We start from the raw sequence: 18070 nt of genomic DNA on the forward strand, positions 1-18070 counted from the left end.
ACCTAACCATCCGCGCTGCCTGGTTTTGTGATAGGTGACTGTCCGGAGATTCAGAAAGCGGCCTGAGCCCAGTTCCGACTACGATCTGTCACCAGCCAAGCAGGACCAGAAGCCCTTCGACCGTTTGCAACAATTGCTGCCAGCTTCCCAGTCCTCACAGCTGCCACGCTCAAGCTCCCCTCCAGAGACCACCCAGTCGCGCCCGATGCCTCCAGAAGCACGGAGACTCATCGTCAACAAGAACGCGGGCGAGACCCTCCTGCAGCGGGCCGCCAGGCTCGGCTACGAGGTGAGAGGCCTTGGGAGCCCTGCATTCCAAGACCCCTGACCCTCGTTGCTCCTTCGAGGCTGGGGGTGGTGGGGGTACCCCCCCCTCCCCGCCGCCGCCGCCTGCCCCAGGGCAGGGGCTCAGCCCCCTCCACATCAGGGGCCAGGCTGGATATTCCAGCAGGATGTTTGTGTGAGCCCCACTCGTGCTCCCGTCTCTTTGCTGGCTTGTTCAATCGCCGTGTGAAAAGAAAGGCCTCTCTGATGTTCAGTTCGTGTTCAGGCAGGTAGGCTGCTTCGGCATCCTCCAGTCTCGCTCACTTATCTCTGATATAAAATCTGACATAACCCAGGGCTTGGCGACTGGGGGAATTTTAATGAGCCCTTTTGGATTCTGATTAGCAAGGGGGAGAGAAGTTATTAGCTCTATTTTGGGTTGCTTCTGCTGTTTCAGGCAAAGCGGGGACCCTGTTGGGAGGAGGTGGGAGATGTCTGGGCAGGGGTAGGGGTTGTAGGGTAGGGTGCGGTGGGGGGCACACCAGAAGAGAAGGGTCTTTTTTTTTTTTTTTTTGAGGGCCCAGGAGCCTGAGGGGGAGGAACTCTGGCTCTGCCTAAGACTCACCACCCCCTCCCTCTCCCCCACCCCACTGCTCTCCAAGACCCGCTCACATTGGAGTTGCCCTCTGAGAGATAGATTACCCCCTCTGCCCTGCACGGCTTCCCCACCACACTTGTCAGATGAAATTGTGATGTAATAGCCCACAGGGCAAAGGCATTTTTTATGCTGGCATCAGCCCTCTGGGAATTGAATGGTGCAAATAAAACGGGGCTCAGCAGGCTAAGTGTGGAGGTGTGGACGAGGCCCGAGGTGGCAAGACCTGTGCCGGCCCAGGGCTCCGTCGAGGGCTCCCAGGACTTGCCCGGAGTCCTGGCCCCCATACCCTGGCCAGCTCTGTGCCTCTGTCTGCTGTAGGGGGGAGCTTGACCCCAACCCAGCCCCTTCCACCTGCCACCCACTCCCCTCCCTTCCCCAGGGAAGTGACTGGGTAGGAAGTAAGAAGCCCTAGCAGATTTCTGTTTGGGGGTAGTTTAGGTTGTCAGTTAATTGTGTTACCGTTTGCACCGACATGTCTCTTCCAGAGATCTGTGGATTGCCGGGAGAGAACTCTGGAATAATTCTTTGGTTAGGGGAGGTGAAACCCACGTGGCACGGTTGGCTTCCTGGGAGCTGAGAGCTGCAGCACTTAAGAGGACAGGGCAGATACTCTACACGCTGAGCTAGAGCCCAGGTGCCTGGCGTTCGCTCGTTATTGGTCATGGCTGAGAAAAAGGACCTGTGATTTGGCAGACACTGGAGAGCAGGAGGGTGACCCTGCTCCATTTGCCTTAGAGGGCAGGGCTCCCAATCTCCCCTCTGAACTTGACATTTCCAGCAATCCCCATTTGGGACCAGAAACCTCAGGAGACCCTTGTTTGTCCTCTAAGGAAGTTTCCATCTTGGTTTTTGTGGAACTCAGGGGGTCTCGGGCCTGGACGGAAGAGCCCTTACTCAATCCACGCATTAAGCTACGTAACAGGTTTTGTTTTTTTTTTTTTTTGTTTTTTTTTCGTAACAGGTTTTGATAGTGTCTGAAGCCCTGGGAATGTTTAGGTCAGGACAACTCGGGGGGGTTTACCCCTTCACAGCTAAAGTTCAGTATGTAAGTTACACAAATCACCAGTTTTGATGCCGAACATTTAACTATTCACTTTTAACCCCCAACTTTCTAGGATTTCGTTGGGCAGGATGTAAAATGTCGGGATGGTGGCCACTTAGATTTGACAGTCTGAATCTTTGAATGTTGAAGGACAGTTTGTTTAACCCCAGTAAAGGCGTGTTTTGCGAAGCCATTGATTTGGGGAGGGTCTTGCAGAAGTTAATCTTTACCACTGTGATTTTTCTGCTTACCTAGAGATACTATGTGTCATAGAAGGTTGTCTGAGCTTTGTGTTGTGGTTATCTGGTCCTTATGGTTTAGAAACACCCTCTGTGTTAAATAGACCACTTTGCATGGCTAGAGACACTTGAAGCTCTCCCTCCTGATAAAAAGACTTCTGTTTCTTAGGCTAAAATGCCAGTGTGCAACCACATGCTTGTGCGTTTAGTGGTGATGGTTAAATTTTCTATGAATTGAATAAATCATGTTTTTAAAAAAGTTAATGAGGCATTTAATTAATTAACAATGTCGGGTTTATGGCCTTTATGGTTACATTTTGCGGTTAATGGCATTCGGCTTATAGCCGCTTAACAGAGAATTGTCCAACGAAAACAGTTTAATTTTGTTTGGAAATGGGTGGGCTGCCCTTCAAACACTCCCATGTCTAGCATAGAAAATAAAGCAAGAACTGTGTTGGGTAGAGGACTGGCCCAGCCTCGTAGCCATCGTCCCTGTGGGTGACATCAACCACTGTAGAGGCCACTGCCCTCCTTGCAAGGTGAGTGTACAGAGTGGGCCTCATCACAGCCGGACTGCATCCCTCTCACAGGGGCCCTCTTGGACCTTCAGGATCTTCCCTCCTGACTGGTTACCTGTCGACTTGAGCTGTAGATCTAGTACCTCACCTTCATTGAACTTGGGGTTTAACCTCTCCAGACCTCAATTTCCTCAAGCGTTGAATGAGAATAGTACCACCTTAACCTTCCTGCCGTCCCAAAGGTTTACTGTGGGATAGCAGGTGATGGACTCATTTGGGGAAAATAAGACATGCTCTAAATAGCACAGTTCAGTTAGGGCTGCCCATGATGGGCAAAGAGCCCGACCTGGCCGGCAGGTGACAGCTGCCTCTCCTGCCACCCTCCAAGAAAAGAGAGTTGACTTACCCATCAGCTTCGTTGTCCTTTCATTTCTAGGTTCCCTCATACCCGCCCAGTAGCGATGAAGGTTTCCAGGTGAAGGCCATAATTGTCAGAGCAAATAAACCCTGGGTTGATAGGACACCAGGCAGGCCGCCGGGACCCGGGTAAATTGATCTGCGCACAGCAGTCGGTGGCGTTCAGACCTGATCCCAGAGCCACGTGACAAGGCCTCTCCCTGGCTGGGGCACACAACTCATTAGCTTGCAGCCGTCCACTCGAGTCTGGCTAGTGAGGGCCTGCTAAAAGAGCAGCAGCTTCATGCGGTATCCTGGATACCAGGGCTTGGGGCAGGTGGCCTGGGAGCCCAGAGGATTGTGGGCTTTCTGGCAGGTTGGGGTCTGAACGAAGAAACGCGTCTGTGGGCATGCCTCCTGTCTTCCTCCTCCTCCTGTCTTCCTCCTCCTGTTTTGGAAGCAGGACCTGAAGCAACAGGGCATCGATGGCCAAGTTTACCAGCATGCAACATTAGGTTCACAGGGTGAACATATGGAACATTCTAGTTAACTCCCAAGTATATGGTCACTTTTGATTGATGGGTCCCAGAAAGGGCACAGAAGGTTTGCAGATCCCACCTTACATCTGTGGGTGGCTGGAATGACCCCAGTTTTAGGTTTAACAGATGAGTTATTTAAAAGTTGTTCCAGGGAGGCCTGCTCTGACCCCGTCCAGCTCCCCACTAGCAAGTAGACTGAGTGTAGGCAGGCCCCGCCTACCTGCAGCTCTGGGAACCTGACAGCTCTCTGCTGGGCATGACTTGTAGGAAAACAGTGTGGTGTGTTTTCTGGTAGCAAATGCTGTTCTGTGTGTTTGAAAACTTTCTTAATCAAGGTAATAAAACATTGAATAAATTACTGCTCTGCTTACTGGGAGCGGTTCATATTAATATTTTAACACACCAAAGAAGTCAGATTAATAACAGTGATTCTAATGCAAACCGTTGACACAGGATACCTTCTGATACGGGGGCGGGGGGTGTGTAGACTTGTTTTATTTAGTTCTCAAGACGTGTAGGGTGCAGCGTACAGGTTTCTGGATCTCTGTCCTTAACTTAAGGAACTATGAAAATCTTACATGTTGGTTCTTCTCCAAGTGGGGTGGTGTGAGGTAGAATAGAGAGTGGGATTATCTGAAGCATTTGGTGTCCTTTCTCGATGTTATATGTGGTGAAAAGAGAGAGTGTCTCTTTTACCCTATTTACCCTGCAAGCAGGAGCTTGGGAGGACCTGGCTAACCAAACCTGGCCCCCCCCACCCCCCCTCTACGTGAAGGAATGTTCTCCAGCTGATTTAATCTCTGGGCATCGGTCATCCACGCTTTTATCTAGACTTGTGTTTTTCTACACTACCACCTACTGAATGGACCCATTCACTCCATCACATGTGCTCTTGCCGCCTTGCCAGCACATCCCCCCCACCCGCCTGTGTTGCAGGGGTTCTGAGCCCCAGGGATGCACATCTTTGAGAGTAGGCACTGCCAGGCTATGGACAGGACACCCTCACAGGGTTTGTTGAGCAGTGCTCTGATGGTGTACCTCTCTCTTCTCCACCCACAGGAGGTGGTCTTGTACTGCCTGGAGAACAAGATTTGTGACGTGAACCATCGAGACAATGCGGGTTACTGCGCCCTCCATGAGGCTTGTGCTAGGGGGTGGCTCAACATCGTGCGACATCTCCTCGAGTACGGCGCAGACGTCAACTGCAGTGCCCAGGACGGAACCAGGTCAGTGGCTGTGGGAGGAACCGGGAGGGCATGGGGAAAACCCCCGAAGGAAAGATGAAAGGTGATAACCTAAGCATGTTGATGGCGGAGTCTTCTAGAATGGAATTGAACAAACCTCTCTGGCAAATTTAGATAGGACTTTTAAATTAGTAAAGCTCCCCTGGACAGAAGTCCCTGAAGATGTTGGAGCCTGCGTGAAATAACTGAGGGTCTTGTCTTTTATTTTAAAGATTTTATTTATTTATCCATGAGAGACCCACACAGAGAGGCAGAGACATAGGTGGAGGGAGAAGCAGGCTCCCTGCAGGGAGCCCGATGCAGGATCCAATCCCAGGACCCCGGGATCACAAACTTGAGCCAAAGGCAGATGCTCAACCACTGAGCCACCCAGGGGCCCAGATGTTGTATTTTAAAACCCTAGACTCTGTCAGCATCTCTCAAATTGCTGTATTTAAAATATATGTAAGTTGATAGTCTCAGGAATACAGACAGAGGGCCAATGGCCACTGGCCCCGTAGGACCTGCCATGTCCACCCACGTCCTCAGGCCTGTCCCCTATCCTGTCCTTGACCTCAGGTCAGACTCCTAGGTTGGAGTCCCCCAAGCGTCTTCCTGGTGGTGTACATGGGATGCTACCGGGAGGTGGGCATAGGGCTTTCCCGACAGGCAGAGAATTAGCAAAACTTAAAAATATTTGGTATCTTGCTACTTTCCAAATAGCATTCCCTCAGGATTGGACTGAGGGCAATGTTCTGACCTCGGTGGACATGGGCTGGAGGACTCTACCCTCCTGAGATTTTGCCCCAGGGACTCTACTTCTGGGCCAGAGGCTTGATCATTGATCTCTAAGCTGCTCATGTGTGGCTTTCAGGAGAGGCTCCACTTTGTACGTAGTTTTTTTAAAAACGAGTAGGCTTTTTTTTTTTTTTTTAATGGTAGAACAATTGTTTGGTGTTTGGCTTCTATAATGGTGTGATTTTTGTTTGTTTGTTTTGCCCCCTATAAATTCTTTTTTTTTTTTTTTCCAGTCTATCACTACTTAAGTTCTTTTGAAAAGAGTTTCATTTTAATGGCTTGAGTTCCTCCTTGGGCCCTGGATTAAAAATAGATCTGCATCTGCAAATTAGGCTTGAAATTGTCCTTTCACATGCCTTGTAAAGGGTTACTCATAGAAATAATAGCAGAATAAGTTGTTGCTGTACCTCAGGCCACTCATAGTGCTTCAGTTTCCCTATCTGGAGTGGCAGCAGTGGTACACACCGCACCTCCTTGGTGAAATAGTGTGCCCGGGGGGCTTGGTGCACACACGTCCATTTGCCTGTGGGAGGCAGGCACAGGTCCCATCCCACCATGTGTCTCTCCTAGACCTCTCCACGACGCTGTTGAGAATGATCACTTGGAAATTGTCCGCCTGCTCCTCTCCTATGGTGCTGACCCCACTTTGGCTACGTACTCAGGTAGAACCATCATGAAAATGACTCACAGTGAACTCATGGAAAAGTTTTTAACAGGTACGACAAAGTTCAAGAAATGGTCTTAAACTCAACCATACTAAGTATAAAAAAAAAAAAAACTCAACCATAGATGGTTTCTTCACACACTTCCGTCCAGTGACCCTCCCACCCCCACCCCCCAACCCACAGGGCCCACTCTTCCTCCCTTTAAGTTCTGCTTCCTGGGGAAAGCCTGTCTATCAGAGTAGGGATAACATGATTCAGACGTGTACTGTCTTTGCTTGTGAGGGCCGAGAAAATTCTTAGCTTGCCAATGTAGCCTTTTTGGTGGGCCAGGGGCAGGAAAGGTAGTCCGCCCATCAGGAAGGCAGGTGGACAGGTATGCAGGTTCTGGTCCCATGTGGCCAAGAGCAAGGTATTGGAAGCATGCCTAAGAGGGAGCGCTGTGAGGTGGAATGTAGGTGATATGACAGCCCTAACAGTGACCTCCCCATGCCTCCCCTAAGGCGGCCAGGGTTTGATTTGCCCCAGTGGGTCTTACCTTGTTTTTCTCTCTCCAGATTACTTAAATGACCTACAGGGTCGCAGTGACGAAGACTCCAATGGCTCCTGGGAGTTCTATGGCAGCTCTGTGTGTGGTGAGCAGTGGTTCTTTTGAGTTCAGTGGCAAGTGAATGAGTTACAGAACGTTTCTCCCCGGTGTGGGTGAGGGGCAGTGGGCAGCCAATGCTGTAAGCAGGGCTGAGTTGGGCAAGAATTTTTAGAGTCCTCTTTTGACAACAGCTGAAATCTTGTGGCAGCTTACTGATTTCTTTATCTCTTTTGCCCTCCATCAGAACCAGATGATGAAAGTGGATATGATGTTTTAGCAAACCCCCCAGGACCAGAGGACCAGGATGACGACGATGAGGCCTACAGCGATGTGTTTGAGTTTGAGTTTTCAGAAAGCCCCCTCTTACCGTGTTACAACATCCAAGTGTCCGTCGCTCAGGGGTGAGCATGACTATCATGTGCTTGAGAACTCAATGGGTTGCTCCTGAGGTGGCAGGAGTCAGAAAGCCCCATAAGCAGATGAGGGCGGGTGGGTGAATGAATCCTCAGTGCCCACAAACCCCACATAATGCAGTCAATCCTTTCTAGAAAAGGTGTGGAGGGGGAGTACAGCATGGTGTAAGTGCCCTTAACAGGACCCCTACCCGGAGCCCAAAGGACATTGAATTCAGTGACTGGAATTTCACAGAAGAGTCTGGGCACCTTGGATCCTTAGGTCACTAAATTCTTTGGGTCCTCCTCAGGAGCCCCCCACAACAGGCCACCTTAGGGACCTTCCAAGGCATTTGAGATCTGTTGGCTGATGCTGCTAGACCACCTCTCGTGTAAAGCTGGAAAGAACATTATACATTAGCTGGGATCTTCTTGAGCGTCATCCAAGTTGGTTAGATCCAGTCTTGCCCCCATGGTCCAGCCATGGGGCTGCAGATGACCAATCCCCTGGGAGTGTGTGCACATTAGGGGACTGTTGTGCTATGTGTTGACACAGGTGCTTAATGAGTAACATCCTCCCCAGGCTCCAAAGTTGTAAACACATAGCCGTTGTGGTGACATTTTATTAGTAATAGAAATCATAAAGCGTGGCAGGGCATACAGAAGGAATGTAACACCTTCCTTCTCCAAAGCGTCACTCCCTCCCAAAAGCACCGGAGGTTGGGGATGGAGAGTGTGGGGAAGGGAACGCGAGCCAGCCAGCCTTCCACATTTATAATGCTCCATTTGGGGGTCTCGGCGGGGAGGAAAGACCCCAGGGGCCTCCGAGAGCAACTCTCAGGCCGGGATACAGAAGGCTGCCCACGGTGACAGGAGTGAGGCACTCGCCTTGGAGAGTGGTGACCTGAGCTGTGGCCAGGGCTGAGTGAGTGGGTCCTTGTGTGTCAGTTCTGGCAGCACCGTGACACCCTGAGACGAGGCTCCTTCGGGGTGCTGTCTCTGCTTCCCTCTAAGTCAGCCGGTCATCTCTCGATGGTCTCTTAATAAATCCAGACAGGTCCAGCATTCTCGCCTCTGAAAGTAGATCTTCTGAGGATGGTGAGAAGCGGGGTGGCAATGTAACTGCAGAAGTGACTGTCCTCGGTGGTGGCCAGCCCAGGGACTCTTCTCATCAAGGGTGGGCGTTCGTAGTCCTGAGTGCTTCGAGGTTGGCCAGAAGTTCGAACTACTCTCCTGTCTTGTTCGCAGGCCTCGAAACTGGCTGTTGCTTTCGGATGTGCTCAAGAAGCTGAAAATGTCTTCCCGCATATTCCGCTGCAATTTCCCGAATGTGGAAATCGTCACCATCGCAGAGGCGGAATTTTACCGGCAAGTTTCAGCAAGTCTCCTGTTCTCTTGCTCCAAAGACCTGGAGGCCTTTAACCCAGAAAGCAAGGAGCTCTTAGATCTGGTGGAGTTCACTAGCGAGCTGCAGACTCTGCTGGGCTCGTCCATGGAGTGGCTCCACCCCAGCGACATGGCCTCGGACGACTACTGGTGAGCTCGCCAGACCCGCCGTGTACAGTGTGTCATAGTGTTAATCTTTGTGCATATGTGTCATAATACGACTATTTCTGTAAAGAAAGGACACTATTACATATGAAAATATCTCTTCTTTATATAAGAGAAACGACTCCAGTCAGAAGGACTTAGCAACATGTGGTGTTTTTTGTTTTGTTTTGTTTTGTTTTCCTTTTTAAACTTCTGAGTCAGTTTTTACAAAGTTGTTATAATGTTTCTTTACTTTTCAAATGCACACCTGCTTTGGGATATGTTCGTTTTTACTTGGAACATTAGTTTCTTTTCGTTTCTTTTTTAAGGAAAAAAAAAATGAGGAAAAGGAGCTGCACACTTGGACTCAAGGTGTCACACAAAGCTCCCATGACAGAGGCCACCACTGTTTTCAAGTGTGGCCAGAACCATACGGTTGGTTTGGGGGAGCGAATTGGGTGAAGGCACTTGGTAATTGTAACTTTATGTTTTGTTTACAGAGTACCTGCTCAGGCCAGGTAAATGCTATTGGATGTAATCCAGTAGCGTGTAATATAAATTCAAACCATATCCACACACAACAACTAATTGTATGAAACTTTTATATCCTAATTTAAAAGCTGTGAAATTAGTTTTCACGCATCAAACCGGATTGTTTATATGTTTAAACATTTTATGCTCTTATTTAAAGAAGACTTTGAGCTATTTTTTTCTGTACCCTGTAAAATATTGAAAACTAACATAATATGTTGAGGTTGCTTGAAAATGTACATAAAACTAAAATTTTCTGAATTGTGTGTTTATGTTTGAAATCTGTGTTTTAACTTTGTAAGTAAATTCTCTGCCTTTGTATTTATATTTTACAAAAATTTTCTTAAAAGGCAATAAACCTGTTGAGGAAAGGAGAAAATTGAAGTATTTCGTGTCCGATGTATTCCTAAAATGTTACTATTGTTACAGATGTGACAATGGCAGTCAGTCCCCTACCAGTGACTTGAAAGGGAATTTATCATTTCTGTAAACGAAAGCCAACTGAGGATTTCAGGGGAGTTAGCCTTCCAACACAACATGTGTCCCAGCCTAAAAGCTCAGTTCGTGGGCGTGTATTTATTTTGATGTCTCTCAGAATCTTCTCTTCCCCATTAAAAAAAAAAATTTTTTTTGATGCCCTAGTACACCTTTACATGGTCTTTGGCCTTGATGGACTATGATAACTCCATCACGGCCAACCCTTTATCTTGAAGGAGCAATCGTTCTAGAAACCCAACTGCCGTGTCCCTTCTCTCCCCAGACCTCGCATTGTTTTACCTTTTGCGGCCCAGGCCCGTAGTTTTGACCCCTCTGCCATTCCACTGCTCTTACTTTTCCAGCAGTATCCATGTGGGGTTCTACCAGTGGCACTCAGTTTCTGCCCTATGATCTTTTATGTCCTTCCTTCATCACAGAGGCTGGAAAGCTGTGAGCTACTAGACTCTCTTGCAGCTAAGATCTGAATGTTCAGTTTGGAAAGCAGAATGAGGCTGAGGCATCTTCCTCCTAGTAGCTGCTAAGAGAGCTCATCGAGACATGTTGGCCATTTGGAGTGACTAGACCAGCCTTCCAACCTCAGTTCTTTGGAAGCAGTAATGGCTAGAGCGTTCGCCTTCTGGTGCTTGGATGACCTCCTTGAAAGATTGTTCTGGAACCCAGTGGTCTCCCCCAAAGATTTTATGAGTGTGTGATTCCTTGTGTCAAATCCATTTGTGCTCAAAATGCCGAGTGCTTTCCAGTCCCACATTGAACTCTTGAGAACACGAAGGCAGAGCCAGTGCGGGGGCGGGGGGGGGGGGCAAGGAGGGAGGAGGCCAGGGAGATGGAGTACTCAAGGGGGTTCTTGAAGTATGTGAAGGGAGGGGTCAGCAGGCTAGCAAAGCAAGGCGGAGCTGGGAAGGGAGAAATCCAGCACCACTGACTAACCTGACTAGCCCGGCATGTGCAATGAAGGAGCCCTTTGTTGGGGAAGACTTGCAGTACTATATGACGTTTGGGATGTATCCTGAAGACAAGGGGTAGCCAACAAGTGTTTTTGATCTACTAATTCTTCCAATTAGAAGGAAATCCAACTTTCACTGTTAAACCAGTCCACCCATTTCAGAAACACAGGCTCATGTCATCCATCACCAGCCACCTTTTCCTCCCATCCCCCACTCTGGTATCAAAACACCTGTTAATAGTCTGCCAAATTCTTGTTTTTTAAGAAGTCACTTCAAACAGCAGGTGAGAGTGGCAAAAAGGGAAAAGCAAATAGCAAGACCTGTCAAACAGACCCACGGAAGTACTTTGAGCAAAAGAGGACCGGTGAGCCCAAACTATTGCAGGCAGTGAGGGGCTCCCGTGAGCCCAAATTAAAGCAAAGGCTAACTCCAGGGCGTTCAGCTCTTTGTATTTGTATTTGGGCTGGAGGCAAAGGGAGGGCCCGAGGCCAGCTGAGGTTCCACCCTGGATGAAGGGCATTTCTATGAATTAAGCCAAGGAAACAGGTGGGAGCGACAGGTTTAGGGAATAGATGAGGGGAAGTAATGAGCTTCGTTCAGGAAACACAGAAGGTGGTGGTTCATGCTGTTGGAGGAGCATTACAGAGTATAAAGAACATTTATTGAACTGCCAGCATGTTTGGAACCGTGGATGAAGGAGGGCCAAAGCCTTGACTGTGGGTAGAGACAAGATAGCATATGCGTAGAGGCTCCCCCTGTGGGAATTGAGGGGATCCTGGGTATCGACCACAGCGCACTGGGTGTGGACACCGAAGATGCGGTGTGAGATACGGCGACCACCGTGGCTGCAGTGAGATCACAGAGTGATTCACTCGCTGCTCACCGAGGGTGGAGAGTGGCCATGCGGCCGTGCGGTTCCTTCAACTTCTGAAGGTCTCCCTAAAGGTGTCCTGTCCTCCCTCTCCTGGCTAGACTGTGGTCGCGACCGCTATAGCCAGAGCAGCAACCCTGGACAGAGAAGCCTGCGAGCCAAGCGCTCAGGGTGTTGAGCAGGGCCTGGGTCCCTGAGGCCCCTGGTGTGACAGACGGAGGCAGCACCCCAGCCCTGCCCTGCCTGGCTTTTTTTTTTTTAAGATTGTATTTATTTATTCATGAGAGACACACAGAGAGAGGCAGAGACACAGGCAGAGGGAGAAGCAGGCTCCGTGCAGGGAGCCTGATGGGGGACTCGATCCCGGGACCCCAGGATCACACCCTGAGCCAAAGGCAGACGCTCAACTGCTGAACCACCCAGGTGCCCCCCTGCCTGGCTTTTATGGGGGAGACCAATAAGTGATGACTTTGAGGCAGGCCACTGTTAATTTTGAGTTTTTCCTGCTACTCCAGCCAAATCTGATCTTCATATGCTCACCACCTGTGTGACCTTGGGCACGGTCCTCTTTCAGCCTTGTTCTCTTTTGGCAAATTGGCCTGATAGTTGTTACTAGTAAAGGACCAAAGACATCCAAGTCTCTGTCAGCCGGGTTCTGGGTGAATTAACGGGTGCATCCGTGCAAGCGATTGAGGACGGGCTCTCTGAATTGCTTTAGAATGTTCTTCACCGTATATCATTAAATGAAAAGACAAGGTGAAGAAAAGTGTGCGTGGTTTCCTGCTATGTAAGATGGGGATGGGGAGTTAAGCATATACGTATATCTGCTTTATTTTAAAAATGAAACACCTTTGAAAAAATGCTGACATCTGGGGAAAATAGAACGGGCTGCAAGTGAGAGAGGGTGGAAGCTATATCTCTCTGAATTTCCTTATTGTATAGATTTGACTTTAGAGTTTCCATAGTTTTCAACTGAAAGCAATGCCTACAAATCAAAAAGCAAATGAAGCAAACCTAACTTGTATCCAGTTGGTAGCACCACCACACAGAAAAGAACCATTTCAAATGACTTTAAAACACAATCAATTGATTATATAATCCTTTGCGGATTTACCCCGAGGACAGAAAAGGGCAAAAAACATTTCAGATTTGTTTTCAGTAATCCTACCGTTGGTGATAGTGTCCGCATTGTTATTCTGAACCCGTCCTGTTTGTGTTGTGAGATAAAGCAAAAATGTATCTGTTGTTGAGACCTGAGATTTTCAGCACGGGAGAAAGGAGATGCAAATGTACGATTGGTGAGGTTGAATACAAATTATGTACTCTTGAAGCTGAATTAGAAGTAAGATCACTATGAAGTCGTGATAAATTTTATCTTAAAAAAAAATATTTCGGGGTACCTGGATGGCTCAGTCAGTGAAGCATGCGATGCTTGGTCTCAGGGTTGAGAGTTTGAGCCCCATGTTTTGTATAGACATTACTAAAAAATAAAATATTTTAAAAATACATTTCATAGCTCTGTCCACTGAAAAGGCCTAGACACAATGACACATAGAAATGGGCACCACTAGGTTCCAGACTGTGGTCTCTAAATACCTCATCCCACTAAAAATAATTGAGCTTCCTTTGAGACATGGTTGGTTGCAAGTTGGGGAGAGAGATAGTAGGAGGGGAGTATGGATGGACATACATAATAAGCTGGTGGGGCTTTGTCAAAATGATGCAGCAGCCAACTTGGAGAAGCCAACAGGATAAATATGGGCTGCTTTGTGCATGAGCGAAGAGAGCCACAATGAATATGAATAAGCATCAATATGTTCAAATTGTGAGTTCATAAAGGTATGCAAAACCAAACTCCTTGCTCCCCCACTGGAGGAGTGTTGAGGAAAACCTCATCATTTGAAAACTGGCAAACAAGGGAAACAATCAAGCATTTCCCCTCTTTAATATATGAAAGGAAATATTTTGCTCCATGACAGTACCCCTGCCAGCATCTGAAGAAATACCAGTTTACGACCCTTGATGAAACAGTGGATTGGGACGCCTGGGTGGCTCAGCGGTTGAGTGTCTGCCTTCAGCTCAGAGTGTGATCCCGGAGTCCTGGGTTCCAGTCCCACATCGGGCTCCCCACAAGGAGCCTGCTTCTCCCTCTGCCTGTGTCTCTGCCTCTCTGTGTGTCTCTCATGAATAAATAAATAAATAAAGTCTTTAATAAATGAATAAATAAATAAAATTTTTAAAATATATATTTGTGAAAACCAGGGAAATAGGAACACTGAATTTTTTTTGGTGAAGTCCTTATCCTTTAGTAATACATGCTAAAATATTCATGAGTGAAATAAAAAAATATCTGGGATTTGCATCGAAATCATCCAGGAGGGGATCCCTGGGTGGCGCAGCGGTTTGGCGCCTGCCTTTGGCCCAGGGCGCGATCCTGGAGACCCGGAATCGAATCCCACGTCGGGCTCCCGGTGCATGGAGCCTGCTTCTCCCTCTGCCTGTGTCTCTGCCTCTCTCTCTCTCTCTCTCTCTCTCTCTCTCTCTCTGTGACTATCATAAATTAAAAAAAAAAATCATCCAGGAGGAGAGGTAAGGAAGAGGTAGAGACGAAATAAGCTTGATCATCAGTTGGTAATTGTCGAAGCTGGTGATGGGTACATGGGGAGTTATTTCCATTATACTCTTATTCTCATTTTGGTTATATTTGAAATTTTCTACAATAGAAAAGTTTTTTTATGGGGTGCCTGGCTGGCTCAGTCAGTAGAGCATGCGACTCTTGATCTCAGGGTTGTTGATTTTGAGCTCCATGTTGGGTGTGGAGCCTCCTTAAAAATAAAAAAAAGTTGGGCAGCCCGGGTGGCTCAGCGGTTTAGCACTGCCTTCAGCCCAGGATGTGATCCTGGAGACCCGAGATCGAGTCCCACGTCTCGTGCAGGACTTGCCTCAGGGAAACGTTTCTTTGATGGGGAGTTTATGAGATTTCTTTTTCTTGTTTATGCTTTATTTGTGGTAACGAAGGAGTGAATGACTTCCACAGCCATGGCCAGGCAGGCCAGCAGGCAGAGCGGGGCCTGGGGCTGCGGGGCTGCGGGGCTGTCCCTGGTGCAGCTGCTCCTGAGGTGTGAGGGGGCTGTGGCTTTTGTGTGGCACAACTATGTTGGTGTTGGGGAGTGGTATGGAAATTGTTAATCTTGTATAAAGCAACTCAATAAATTGTTTCAAGGTTTCAAAAAAAAAAAAAATTCCTGCATGGAATTGCATGGAATAGCTTCTCCCTCTGCCTGTGTCTCTGCCTCTCTCTCTCTCTCTCTCTCTGTGTGTGTGTGTCTCTCATGAATGAATAAATAAAATCTTTAAAAAAAGTTAAAAAAATTAATGAGCATCAATACCTATCTTTCAGAGTTGTCGTGAGGATTAAATAAGATGAAATACTAGCACACCAGGCACAATGCCCAATAGACAGTAGGCACTGGATGTTTAAGTTCCTCCTTTTAAAAAAAGTTGTACACTTAGGGCACCTGACTGGCTCAGTTGGTATAGCATAGACTCTTGATCTAGGGATTGTGAATTTTTTTTTTAATTTTATTTTTGATAGTCACACAGAGAGAGAGAGAGATAGGCAGAGACACAGGCAGAGGGAGAAGCAGGCTCCGTGCACCAGGAGCCCGACGTGGGATTTGATCCCGGGTCTCCAGGATCGCGCCCTGGGCCAAAGGCAGGCGCTAAACCGCTGCGCCACCCAGGGATCCCCAGGGATTGTGAATTTGAACCTCATGTTGGATGTAGAGATTACATAAAAATAATCTTAAAATAAATTAGGATGTCATATTACTTAAAAAAACAGACCCTGAAATGAGCCTGCCCCTTCACACACAACTTGTAAATTTCTGCAAACTAGATTTATGTTTTTGTTATTTCTACCATTTGGTGATGACCTATTTGCTGGAAAGATGCAGAGAAACCATGGCAAATGCTAGCTCTCAATGGTAAAGGCTAGAGGGGTCACAGAAGGGACCAGACTTCCCTGTGTATGCTGATTATATAGTTTAAAGTGGTTTCAATATCCAAAAGCCAAAAATAAAAATGAATGAATGAGGGCTAACAGTGAATTTGAATGTAAACAGAAACAAACTAAACTTAGTATTACAGTGACAACATCACCCCACAGAAAAAAATTGACCTAAGTTTCCAACATAGTATATGGAGTGTACAGCCTTAGTGGAATATACTCTGACTGTTCCACCCAGGAGCCCCTTTCTTTCCTTTTCTTTTTTTTAAAGTAGGCTCATGGAGCCTAATTATGTAGAATATATTCTAAGGACAAAAATAACTGCAAAGATATCTTGAACTTTACATAGCCAATCTCTTGTAGTGGTATTTGTATTGTAATTCTGAAAGTATTTTATGTGCACTATAGGACAGAGCAAAGATATTGGTGATGTTGGAAACCACCGTGTGAGAAAAGAAATATGAATATAGAACATAGGGAGGAGAAACTACCTCGTGATGTCGGATTTGAATTGTCAACTCAAGATTTAAACAAAACAAATACAGTGTGGATTTTTTAAAGTTTTGTCCACAAAAAGGGCTTAAAAAATGTTGACATACTCCAAAAACAATGAGCACATCTAGCACCAAGTTCTTGGTTTCTAAATACCATTCTCCACCATCAAGGACCAGGGGCTGCATGAAGAAATAGCTGATCCTGAGTCTGTCGCGGGGAGCATACAAGGTGAGCCTTGCCAGGAGAGGGACAACCTAGCACGGGTATTGTCAGGACACAGCATCACCTCGGTGGTGTTCTTGTCAAAAATGTGTAACCTGAATCTGGTTGTGAGGAGACAGATAAATCCAGAATCTGGGGCATCTGGCAAGACAATTGGCCTGGCCTTCCTTTGTTTTTTCATTTTTATCAATGTCATGAAAAACAAAAGCAGGAGAGATGTTCTAGATTAGAGAAGGTGAAGAGACAAGGCAATCAAATGCAATACATAAACCTTGATAGACTTCTAGGACAGAGAAAAAAATCGCTATAAAACTCTTTGAGGGGGCGGGCACCTGCGTGGCTCATTCTGTTAAGCGTCCGACTCTTGGTTTTGGCTCAGGTCATGATCTCAGGATTGATTGTGAGATCAAGCCCCACATCTGGCTCTGTGTTCAGCACAGAGTCTGCTTGAGATTCTCTTTCTCTCCCTCTGCCCCTTGTACTCTCTCTCTCTCTCTTTCTAAAAATAAATAAATAGAATCTCATTTTTAAGATTGATTTATTTATTTGAGAGAGTGAGCACTGAGCGGGGGCGAGGAGCAGAGGGAGAGGGAGAAGCAGACTCTGCTGAGCAGGGACTCTGATGTGGGCCTTGATTCCAGGACCCTGAAGATCATGATCCAAACCAAAGGCAGCTGCTTAACCAACTGAGCCACCCTGGTGCCCCTAAATAAATAAAAATCTTAAAAAAATAAAAATCTTTGGGGACCACTGGAGAAATTTTTTAAAATCAATCTTAAAGAGGTATAATTTACATACAATAAAAGACACCGATTTCAAGGGTACAGTTCTATGAGTTTTGACAATTTCATACCCATGTAACCACCACTCCCAGTCAAGCATCAAACATGTCCATCACCCCCAAAAGTTTCCAGGTGCCTCTTTGCTTTCAATGCCCCCCTCACCCCAGGCAACCACAGATGTAGTTTTTCTCACTATAGAACCAAATGGGAAATTGAAATAAAGGTTATAAATTAGAGGGCATTATTGAATAGACGTACATTTTCTTAGTGATAATGGCGTCGTAGTTACGTAGGAAAATGTTCTTATTCTGGCGCGATGTATGCTAGGGTGTTTAGAGGTGAATTATCATGATGTCTGTAATTTACTTTCAAACGGTTCAGCAGAAAGTACACACACACACACAGATCACAGAAGCATGGCAAAATATTACTAATTGTGAATCAAGGTGAAGGGTATATTAAACTGTTCTTTCAACTTTACTGTAGATTTGAAATTTTTCCAAATAATAAGTTGAGGGGGAAAAATGTAATTTTCATCTCAGACTTTTTTTCAATGCCTCTCAACACGGCTTCCTGAGAGAAAGATGAGACAAAGGCAGGTTAAAACATTTATTACCTTGTCACTCTTCTTTTTTTCTAAAAGGTATCAGGATGCTGCCAGAAAGAGAAGGCCCAAGAGGTTTTGTGCCCCTCTCATCACCGCCACTCCTGAAGCCCAGGCTCAGAGTTTGAGGGTGGGATGAGGGTCTGGTTTTGGGGAGGGGGTGTCTTTCCTTCTCACATTGAAGTCATCCTCTGTCTTAAAATTCATTCACAGAGTACTGGAGATGAGGGGGCTCCTAAACAACAGAGATTTCTGTTTTTTCTT

The 18070-nt window shown here is 46.9% G+C and overlaps 1 protein-coding gene across 8 annotated transcripts in view; it reads left to right on the plus strand.

Moving 5' to 3' along the window:
- Positions 1-10562, plus strand: part of BCOR (BCL6 corepressor) — a 115060-nt gene extending 104498 nt beyond the window's left edge. For 7 of the 8 annotated variants that reach the window (XM_077889580.1, XM_077889577.1, XM_077889576.1 and 4 more), the window contains 6 exons: positions 35-289; positions 4716-4882; positions 6248-6393; positions 6897-6974; positions 7173-7329; positions 8569-9765. In XM_077889580.1, the coding sequence (XP_077745706.1) occupies positions 35-289; positions 4716-4882; positions 6248-6393; positions 6897-6974; positions 7173-7329; positions 8569-8860 (1095 nt within the window). In that variant the 3' untranslated portion in view covers positions 8861-9765. Of the gene's footprint in view, positions 1-34; positions 290-4715; positions 4883-6247; positions 6394-6896; positions 6975-7172; positions 7330-8568; positions 9766-10295 lie in introns of those variants that run through there. The other variant, XM_077889581.1, reaches the window with a different exon arrangement.
- Positions 10563-18070: the final 7508 nt, after the last annotated feature.

Source organism: Canis aureus, chromosome X (assembly GCF_053574225.1).
Source record: "Canis aureus isolate CA01 chromosome X, VMU_Caureus_v.1.0, whole genome shotgun sequence".
In the NCBI taxonomy this organism is placed as follows: domain Eukaryota; kingdom Metazoa; phylum Chordata; class Mammalia; order Carnivora; family Canidae; genus Canis; species Canis aureus.